We start from the raw sequence: 11427 nt of genomic DNA, 5'->3' as shown, positions 1-11427 counted from the left end.
GTTGAATGAGTAACATAAGTAGAGATAGATTTGGGAGGATGAATTGGGAGAAAAGTCTTACTAAGAGGGCTAAGTGGTTGTAGTGAGTGAGTTTTAAGGCTGGACAGATAGGAGGATGTTGGAAAGTAGAATTTCAATGCTCACTGTTTTGAAGATAGTACAGTTCTGAGAGATGGGCAAGTCTCAGGTGTGACAGATATTGTGGAGCAGGAGATTGCTGGAGGGAGACAGTGAGACTGCTGTTTGAAGAATTGTGTGGTTCGGCTCTTACCTGGGTCATCCATATGAATATTAAAGAGATAAATAATGATGACATGGAATCAGGCAGAATTTTTTACATTTACAAAATTAGGAGGAGATCAATAAGGAAGGATGGAATAAATATATAGTATGGACCTCAAAAGGAGGAAAGTTTAGGAAGGAATGATGGTAATTTGAATATGGTAGTAGGAAAGATGCTACTATTGCTTCCTGATCAAGTGAGTTGGAAGTGAATGGGACTGTGGATCTGGCCACCAAAGGAAGAATGCAAGGGATATGGAAAATAAGGTTTCTTCCTTCCTTCCTTCCTTCCTTCCTTCCTTCCTTCCTTCCTTCCTTCCTTCCTTCCTTCCTTCCTTCTTGCCTACCTGCCTTCCTTCTTGTCTTTCTTTTTCGCTCATTCATTGTCTTCTTTATCTTTTTATTTATTTATTTATTTCCTTCCTTCTTTTCCTTCCTTTCCTTCCTTCCCTCCTTCCTTTTCTCCTTCCTTCCTTCCTTTCTTTGTTTGTTTCCTTCCTTCCTTCCTTCCTTCCTTTCATCCCTCCCTCCTTCCTTAACTTCTTTCCTTCCTCATAGCAGTATCAGTTGATATTTTCATACCTCACCTACATTATCTCATTTGCCCCTTACAAATTTTTAATGAAGTAAAAAGGGCATATATTATTATATTTATTTTATAAAATGAGAAGCTGAGGTTGAGTTTGGTGACCTGCCAAAATTCATACCCTTAGTTACAGGAATTACACTAGTGTCTTCGAACTACAAATTCTGAGACCTTTTCCTATGTGTAGGTGAGTGTGCATATATAAAGAATCCTAGAATACAATCTTTGAAGTAGAAGTGCCCATGTATGTCTTAGAAGACATTCATTGTTCTGTCATGGACTCAATCCTTCTGGTTGAAGCTTTATTAGACACCTCTATTATTGAGAAATTTTATTCTCAGGAAATCCTTTCCATTATGGAGATAAAATCTATCTCTCTATAATTTTCCACCTTTTTATCCTACTGCTAGTCTTTAGAGCCACACAAAATAAACAAATAAACATACTCTCTCTTCACATAGAAAGAGATAGGTTTTCATGTCAAGGAACAATGGAATCATTGAAAATATTTTCTAGTTTTCCAAAGGTAATCTAGCTCTTTTCTTTCTCCTGTATTACCTGGTTCATTTTTCATCTCCTGAGCCTTTCCAAGATAGAGATACTGATGGACTAACTCAATATGCTATCTATTCAACTAAAAATATGAACAAGATGCATTTTTCATTGATTTTTCCCCCTGTGTAGACTGTTAGGCCAATCGTTGAGTGAATAGGGATGTAATTTTGATGGTCCTGCAGAAGTTTGGGCAGGTATGTCATTTATATAATTTTGTCTATAAGCAAAATCATGTTTCTTACAAGGGAAACTATTGCAAGGAATTGTGTGATCAGTACATGAAGTTAGTTGTTTATGTAGTTAGAGTAGTAGATACCAGGTAGACAGCCCTAACACTTCAGTGTTATCCAAGAAAGGAAAAAATACTTAGAATATAGATGTAACCTTTTAGGAACCATTTGGGAAGATGTGGTCAAGAATTGCAGAAGGGATGAACAGACTAATCTATACTGATAAATGTGATACCCACATCACTGAGATTACAGACATTACAAAGTTTTCCAAATAAAAGAATAATATGTTTGAAGATGACTAGTATGTCTTCTCCTAGAATTAATATGTATAATTCTTTTGCTTTTTATGTAACATTGATTAAAAACCTCACAATATTGTCAATAATCCTTTTCTAGATGCACTTGAGTTCATCCCTATCTTAACTTCTTCTCTTATCCATAGATCAGACAGGTAAACTTTTTTGTGCTCTATCAGTGTCTTAATTAAAATGTATGTCCCCTGAATGTAACCCATATTGTACAATGAGACAATGAGATTTCAACCAACCTCTTTATAACATTGTTGTTCGGGGTAAAGGTAGTATCTGTGATCTAGGTTTTCTGTTTTTAATAAGAAAGGATGTGATCTTCATTACACTTTGATTTGATTTGACATATTTTAAAACCAAATTCAAGGGAGTAGGGAGGCTCCTTAAAATGGATTATGACTATTTTAAAGAGCTAGAAAATGCTATAGTCTAGCTTTAAAAATAGGTTTAAAAGCACATAGTGGCTTCTCAAATTTTTACTGGTGCATTACGGAGGCAGTGAGCAATGGTAACCCAGAGAAATTCATTGCTAATATTCTTGGTCACATTTCTTACTTTAATTACAATTCTCATTTGCCCATTCTGTTCAGACCCTGGCTCTGTGGGCTATATGATTTTGTATGGTAAACATAGTCAATAAGGTCAATTCTTGGATGTGTTGCCACATTTTTTTTTGTCCGGTAGGCAGAAGGCTCATGTTTTTGGATATTTGGCACATGCTGATGTGTAGTTTGTTAGTCCCAGGGTATCAAATAATGTTTTTCACATTTGCTGCATGGCTGCCAACTCATGCATTGAATTCTTGCCTCACCATCAGCTTTTCTAGTATTGGACCTGGTGCTTTCATTTGGGCTTTTTTGTTTGTTTTTTTATTTCTATTTCTTCATCTGTTATGGATACAAAAGCACAGGTGGGATAGACACCAGGCTTTCATTGCAGGTATCACTGCTGGACAATCAGACATGCATCTTCCTTGCGGTTCTTGCCATTTTAGACTGTTAGTTTTATAGCCACATATTGCCACCACCTGTGGGAAATAGGCAGGGAAGAAGTGATCAGGTGTATATGCAATATACAGTTTTGCATAGAGAAGAAAAAAAGAATGAAATGGGATTTTATAGTCCTTATTTTTTTTAATGGTAGATCATCCACATGCCACAGTTGCTTTTCATCATTATTTTCTAGTCCTTGCTGTGAATGCTTATGTTAGTGAAATTTAACTTATAGTCTGGCACAGCATTAATAGCACATATTTTTGTTTCATCCTTGAATCTGCCTTTGCAACCTCCTTTCTCAACTGCTGCTTTTTTTCTTTCTGCAGCAAAATAAGAGAAATAATTAATGATGGTAGAATCTGGTTTGCTATGTACAGCTTCAGAACAATAGCTTACATCTGACTGTCAGACTTATGTTATGTATACATTTGCAAAATCAAAAGATGAGATTTTCATTATTAAATTTTTTTTCGAATCTGTTAAATAGCAAAAGAAATCGCCACAAGACATTTTCTCACATTTAGGTGGATGGCTCAAGTATATATTAAGCATTTCAAAACGAGATTCTTCAACTGCCACCAAGTTTGCCCTGTTGTGTTTTTGAACAGAGATGAAACATGAGTCAGAACTGCATGCAGTATTTCTTGTAATCACGATCTCTTTTTCCCTTTGATGTTCTCAGGTGGCAAAGTGACAAGTGCCAAGATTCAGGACTGACTTTTCTCAAAGCATTGGCTTTTTGCCTGATTGATAAAAATGGATATAAAGGACCGAAGACACCGCTCTTTGACCAGGGGTCGGTGTGGTAAGGAATGTCGCTATACAAGTTCCTCCCTGGACAGTGAGGATTGCCGAGTGCCAACTCAGAAGTCGTACAGCTCAAGTGAGACCCTGAAGGCTTATGATCATGACACCAGGATGCACTATGGAAACCGAGTTTCGGATCTGGTTCACAGAGAGTCAGATGAGTTTCCAAGGCAAGGTATGTAGTATTGACCCAACTGTTCCTGTCTATTTCTCTTGCTTTACTTCCAGCGTAGTAGTGCATTGTGACCATCACCACTGTGACATTTTAGGTTGTTTTGTATAGCCGTCACAATTTGTGAAAATTGGAAAAAAAGCTTACGATTTTGAGCAGATGCTGTTAGAATTCTAATTAAAGTGACTATCTCCTTTCTACCACCATACAGAATTAATAGAGAAAATATCTTTTAAGTTTGGATCTAAATTCCTCTTACAGGCTGATTTGGAGAGTATTCCTATCAGATATGCAAATCATGTTGTGTGGTGTAGGTGGAATCATGACTTTTGATACCTAGAAATTAGAATTCTGACATTTCAGTCTGTATTTTCTTACTCTGACTTTTTTTTTTAAGGAATAAGTTTTGCAGGTAATAGAGCTACTAATTAGATAGAGGAATTTTTGTCCCAGTTCCTGACAATGGAACTATATTATGGCATTGAAATGAAGAATTAGTTCTTTGGTTGCTTTGAATTTCTACACTTAATTTCATAAATTTTAGCAAAACATATATGTTTATTTTTATCAATTAGCATGATCACAAAGGCTTTGAAAATCCACACTGGTTATAAACTTGTTTCCAAACAACATATTCTAATACAAACTGTTGCCTGTTTAGAATGCCTACAATATTTATATCTCACAATTCACCAGGGAAACAGTTAAAACTGTTTTTATGTTGTGATGGTAGACCCTTACTGCATTCAGTTTTGCTTTTATCTTGTCTCTCAGTGTCTGAGTTGTCCTCATGTAAATGAAACACATTCTGTAGTTCTAAGAGAAAAAGAAGAAAAAAGCCCCATCAACTTGAAAATTACTTGGTGTCAGGCATCTTTGATCAGTTGGAGAGCGTCAAGTGGTTGATTTCATTAAGTACTCACCTGACCCCCCCAAAAGCACATAGTGAGAGTTTTAAGCTCTCAAAAAAAGGAATATTTACAACTTCATCACTTAGGGGAGGTTCAGCTTCCAGCATGGACAATATAAAACCCTCTACCTTGTTTTCTTATGGAATCAGTACAGTGAAAGGCGAATGGTTTGAAAGGTGACACACAAATTGACTGTACTTCATTCACTATGCTTTCATTCAATATGTGCTATAGATTTGGTCTTACTTCCTGGTTTGAATGCATTCTTTTTTGGAATATCTCTGTGTTGAGTTTGGAACTTTTCTACCACAGTCAAATTCAAGGGGCTTTCTGATAAATTCATTTGCTGCATTGTAGTGCCTAGATTGATAGTGGGTCGTGGATTGATCTGTCACTCCTTTCCTTGTTTAATATTGAAATAAAATAAAAGCAAGATCATATTATTTTATTTTTCATATATGCCCTTATTCATTCCGTTTAATCTTGTCCCTTCTATTGATAACCATGGGAGTTACTTGGGCAGAATAGGCCCTTGAGCTCATAGCTAGGCAATTAACAATTCTCACATGCAGTGTGTTGTTATTGAGCCCATATTTGTTTGTGTAATGTGTTTGCATGAATTAAAAACTGCAGTCCAAAAGTAGAAATGAAAAGGCCTCAGAACGTATTTGCATATGCAAGTGCAATTTCCATCTGAAGACATCTATGAATTTATGCATGAAAATGTAGTCAGAGTCAGAGTGGATCCTCTTTGATGGGTTCTAAAATTGAACTCTGCAGGAAGTCAATAAGTACATCTTTAGAGAGAGGTGGAGGAGTAGTAATCAAGTGAGTAGCAAATGTAACTTTGAACACAGCTACACCTGAAAGGGTTAAAGCAAATTTTGTCTGTTAGCAAACATAATTTTAAAATGTAATGGTTCACATTTTATTTTCTTATTCCTCTAATGAAAGATGAAGATAAGCTCAATATTTATTAGCTTCAAGGTATGTTATCTATGAATAATAAAGGTTGATCCTGTGAGTTATTTTCTACTTAAAATCTAGGATAGTTTGACACTCTAATGAGACTGTGATCTCACTGGTATGCATACTCCCTCTAACAGTACAAATGATAGACCATCCCTTCATCCCTGTTCTGTGAAACTCTTATCCATATCTTCTTGAAAAATTTCTGTAAGAATTCCACCCATTATGCTGCTTTCCTTCCTCATGATCTATTGATATTATATTGATACCTTGATTGCACATCTGTTATCTCTTACCATTGCTTTACTAATTATTACTAATTACTTTAACAGTTATTAGTAAAAACATTTTTATGAATGGTTTAACACCTTTTCTAGTCATATGTCTCCATTGCATTTTTATATTTCTATAGATCTTTGTTGATTTATGTCTAAGAACTGAACATTTTTCTTTTGAGCTACCACAATTTTATTTCTTCAAAACTCGTACCATGGTATTTCATCAATCATAGCATCAAACAATATTTGCACAATGTGGGACACATAGTAGATGTTTAACAAATACTTGTTAACTTGTGGAATTATTATTACTATTATTATGAATTTCACCAAACCTGTGATTTCCCTGGTTTAGGGAATTCTTAGTGAGGACACATTTCTTCCTAAGCAGATGGCACCTATTCTCCAATTTCTAGTCATACAGAATTACCTGGCTGGCACTGAAAAGTGAAGAGATTTGCCCAGGGCCATTTAGCCATGTTGTGTCAGAGATGAGTTTTGAATCCTGTTTATTCTGACTTCAATGCCTAGTCTTTCTCTATAATGTCCATCTTTCTCACTAGACTGAAGGTCTTTCCCTGAGAACCATGAATTTGGATTTACTATTTTGATGATTGTAGTTCAATATAATTGGTTTCCTTTTTCAGCCTTACACATTTTGTACACTTAATAACAGTATTTCCCAAACAGTCAAAGAGATCTAAAACCTAAAAAAAAATCAAGATTCTCTGTTTGAGAAGAATATTGCTATTAAAAAGAGATGCTCTTTTGTCAGGAAGAATCTCAGGTACATTGAAAGCAATGCATAGTGTTACAAATATACTATGTGACCTATCCTTATCCTGGTCAGTTTTAGAACCAGTTAATTGCCTACTTACAAGGTCTTTTAAGAATATATATCTATTTGTCAATAAAATCTGTGGGTTGTCCACTCAACTGGAAAGCCATTTTATAATATTAGAGCTTAGCATAGTACTTTGCACATAACATGTACCTAATACATTCTGGTTACCTGAAGATCAAATGAAATAATATTTGTAAAGCTCTTATTACAGTACCTAGAATATAAGAAGATCATAGATTTGGAACTGTAAGGAATCTCCATGTTTATCTAGTTCAATCTCTTTATTTTACCAATGAGGAAATGGAGGTCCAGCTTCATTAAATGGCCTGTCCAATATTATACAGGTAATAGAGCACAATAAGAATTAAAAATCATGTTGCCTGTAAGACGATATTCATTCTTCATCCACTTGGTTTTCCTGAATGGATGGTTAGACCAATGAACTCTTTTGGTTAATTACAGAAATATGAAAAAAAATGGAAGACATAAGACATTGAGGAAGAAAAGCTTGATTATTGCCTTTAGCAAATTAAAGCCAGTATCAATAGCTCCCATCTCATCTCTACAAGTATTTAAGAGAATTTCTTATTCAGAAACCCTTTCAGAGTTTTTCAAATAATTTTTCTGACATAGCATACCTTCGTGTTCCCACATTTATCTCAAAGGTGCAGACAATGCAAGATAGCACCAAATTTATTGTTTATTTTAAAAAAAACTATATGAATCAGCACAGCCAAAAGCTGTCTTAAAAGCTCTTTTCCTGCATATTTTACAATTATAGAAGATTTTTTCAAGGAGAAAACAACAAAGTTGATATTGTTTGATGAAATTGATGTCTATTAAGGCACAAAATAGTATGATACCCATTCACAAAAGATGTTTGCCACTATCATAAAAGATACCCAGAACAGAGTTCAAATGGAAGAGAGATATCTTAAACAGATTCCTGGTGTTCCTGATGTTCGTAAGTAAAACAGGTAATATTGTGCTGAATATATAAAGACCCAACATATTGTTGATCTTTCTAAATGAGGCCTATAATCACTCAAGAGTTAAGCCTGAAATTCAGGATACCAACTGGTAAAAAAGCTATTTTTTTAAAAACAGGCAATCTATGTATTATCCAAACACAACCTCAGTGTGTAGAAGGTGCCAGCTCACAAAATGATACCAGATCTCATATAGACTCTACTACTCACTTTCTTCCTGTTAGCACATGGTAAGATTCCCTTTCTTAACATAAGAAATAGGATTCACCAATATCCCATCCAGGTCCTATTATTCATTTTTCTTCTTTAAAATAGAATATAAGAGAATTTTAGAGCTCAAAAAAGCTATTACAAAACATTTCATGCATTCCTCTCATAGATTTATAGTGTTATTGCTGAGAGGGACATATGACTTACCCAAGACTACAAACAAGTTAGCAGATTCAAGTCTAGAATTCAGGTTTACTTACCTCCAAGTCTAGTAGTATTCCCATTTTATCATGCTTTATACTTTTTTTTGGCTTTAACTCATCTTTCAAGTGATTATAAGATCATAGATTTAGAGCTGGAAGAGACCTCAAGAGTTGTTTAGTCCAATCCTCTTATTTTATCAGTAAGTATGGAGTGTCAAATACATTTAGTGGGCTGTCCAATAGCATAAAGGTAGTGGACAGCACAGGAAGGATTCAGTGTTCTTTGATCCAATAGCCAGTGCCCTTGCAGATCAAGGAAAGGTGTATGGGAGTACGAAGGAAGTGAACAATTCAGACCTGTTTATTTTTTGCCACTGGTATAGAAAATACTAAGGGAGGAAATTTATTCCACTAAGATAAATAAGATGTTGTTCTTAAACTTATCATACTATAGGGGTGCTAAGGAGGACACTAAGAAAATAAGGGAATCATCCAGGGTAATAGAGTCATTATGTATCTAAGAGAGATCTTGATTTCTATCTACTATACCATACTGTATTGTACATAACAGGGATTTAATAAATGTCCATTGAATTGCATTTCCTCTTTGACCTCTCACTGAGTGGGGAAAAGCATTAAGCCTGTTATAATAATTATTCCTGAGTAGGTTATTGATTCTATACACAAAGAAACCAAATGACCTGAAAGTTAATGTCCTAAACAGTAGTTTTCCAGGAATTAATAGGGCAAATCTATGTGGCACAGTGGACAGAGTACAAGACCTGAAGTCAGGAAAATCAAATATGGCCTCAGGTGCTTACTAGCTATGTGACTCTATACAAGTCAACTAACATTTGTTTGCTTCAGTTTCCTTATCTACAAAATGGGAATAAGAGCATCTGTGTGTTAGGGGTGCCATGAGCATCAAATGACATAAGATATATAAAGCACTTAGTACAATTCCTGGTACATAAGCACTGTAAATATTAGTTGCTATTATAATTATCATAATGATAACATATTTATATATATTTAGTTAATTATTATTATTATTATTAATAGAGTGCTGAATTTAGGACTTGGAAGACTGGAGTTTTGAACCTGGACTTAGATACTTATTAGTTGTACGATACTGATAAAGTCACTCAAAATCTCTGGGCCTCAGTTTTCTAATGGGAAACCAGGCCGAAGATAGAAATACTTCTAAATGTTATTACTTCATTGGTTCTATGAGATCATGATTATCAGAAGTCTGTCCAAATTTCATATCATAGAAAAATTAATATATTGCTAGAGAAAATTGAATGGGGATAAAAAAGGAATATACCTTCTTTTCAGCAGCACTTTGTATATAAACAAAAATTGACTATGTACTAGGGCATATAATCTTTACAACAAAATATAGAAAGGCAGAAATAATACATGTATCATTTTCCTATCATGATGCAATTAAAAATTATAATAAATAAGGGTTCATGGAAAGGTGAATTAATAATTAATTGTAAACTAAATAATCAAATTCTAAAAAAGGTGTGGGTCAAAGAACAAATTATACAAACAATCAAAGATTTAATTAAAGAGAATGATAATAAAGAGTGTAGTGCAAAAGGGTGCATTTTAACCCTGCAAAGACTTACTGCAGAATTTCTGACAGTTGAAAAGGGTTTAGAACCCTGAGGAGTGGCAGTTGATCCTGGAGACTGGATGAAAGTAGGAGGGTCAACTGAGCTCTATCTTTGGACTGAAAACCTGGCCTATATTCTGCAGCTTTTCTCTTAAGATTTGTTAGCTTAATTATTCCCTTTGGATCTCCCTGGCCTTCCCTATCCCAATTATCATTTTCCCTTCCTGAATTTCTGTGGGTTTTGGAAAGGAGAGTGGATCTGGGTGATAGCTTTCAAACTTTGTAGATTTAGTTTCCCTGTAGTCAAGTAGGGCTTACCCTTGATACAAATTATTCTTCTGAATCATTGTGTGCAACTTTCCTAACCCTAAAGGCAACAAAAACCTCTGGGCTGAGTTAGGCAGGTCCTTTCTCAGTCTCACATTCCTGTGTCCCTCCCCAACCTGAAGCTTTCCCTAGGAGGCTCTTAGAGTTACCTTGTATTCCTCTGTCCTTTACAATCAACCCTGAAACTCAATAAACCCTGTTGTTCACTTAAGCAAAACCTTTGGCTAATTCATTAGTTGATTGATAAGAGAGGGAAAAGGGGAGATTGATAAGAGAGGGAAAAGGGGAGAAAGGAATAATATTCTCTCTGGGTCCTGAAGGGAGTTGGAAAAAGTGGTAATCTCAATACTTTCTCTGGACTCTTTCTTTATGAACCTGAGAAACTGACTAGAAAGCCCTCTAGTCAGTTTCAAGCCATTCCTGGCTGGCCTTAACCTTTGTCTGTAGAAGTGCCCTTCCTACCTGAAGGGCTCAGTCTGTTTCCCTTCAGTATCTCTGTCTCAAACCTGTGTACCCAGTCTGTGTCTCCCTGCTGCAGCTGCCTGCCCAAATTACCTCACCATCTTCTCCCTTTGTTAATCTTTATACTTCAGTGTTTATATTCCCTTACCTATCCTACCACCTCAATTTACCACCTTCACCATTGTACCTTCCTTTCCCACCTACTGACTTAGAGATCTACAAAACCCCTATCCACAGTGGCTTATCCCCTGTTACAACCAGTTTATTACCTTACTGGGTTTAATTCTTTATTATAGGAGACAATGTCAAAATTTATGGGATATAGCCAAAGCAGTACTTAGTGAAAATGTTTATTTCTGATGAATGTTTATATCAACAAAATAGAGGGGAAAAAAAAGATCAATGCATTGGGCACACAACTAAAAATGCTAGGAAAAGAACAAATTAAAAATTCCCAATTAAAGACTAAATTGGGAATCCTAGAAATCAAAGAAGAAATTAATAAATTTGAAAGTAAGAGATCTCTTGAACTAGTAAATAACACTAGGAGTTAGTTTTATGAAAAAATAAATAAAATAGAGCATTGGTTAATTTGATTTTGAAAAATGAAAGAAGAAAATCAAATTGGCAGTATTTTAAATGAAAAGGGTAAATTCAACTCAGGAAAGAGGA

General features: G+C 35.1%; 1 protein-coding gene across 6 annotated transcripts in view; it reads left to right on the top strand.

The window, feature by feature from the left end:
- The first annotated feature begins 3715 nt into the window (after positions 1–3715).
- The window catches only part of TENM2 (teneurin transmembrane protein 2), a 1052113-nt gene continuing 1044401 nt past the window's right edge, over positions 3716–11427 (top strand). For all 6 annotated transcript variants that reach the window (XM_044661706.1, XM_044661705.1, XM_044661704.1 and 3 more), the window contains exon 1: positions 3716–3941. In XM_044661706.1, the coding sequence (XP_044517641.1) occupies positions 3716–3941 (226 nt within the window). The remainder of the gene's footprint in view (positions 3942–11427) is intronic.

The sequence above is a fragment of the Gracilinanus agilis genome, chromosome 2 (genome assembly GCF_016433145.1).
Source record: "Gracilinanus agilis isolate LMUSP501 chromosome 2, AgileGrace, whole genome shotgun sequence".
Classification (NCBI taxonomy): domain Eukaryota; kingdom Metazoa; phylum Chordata; class Mammalia; order Didelphimorphia; family Didelphidae; genus Gracilinanus; species Gracilinanus agilis.
The sequence above is the reverse complement of the archived record's forward strand: the minus strand, read 5'-3'. Positions and strand labels throughout refer to the sequence as shown.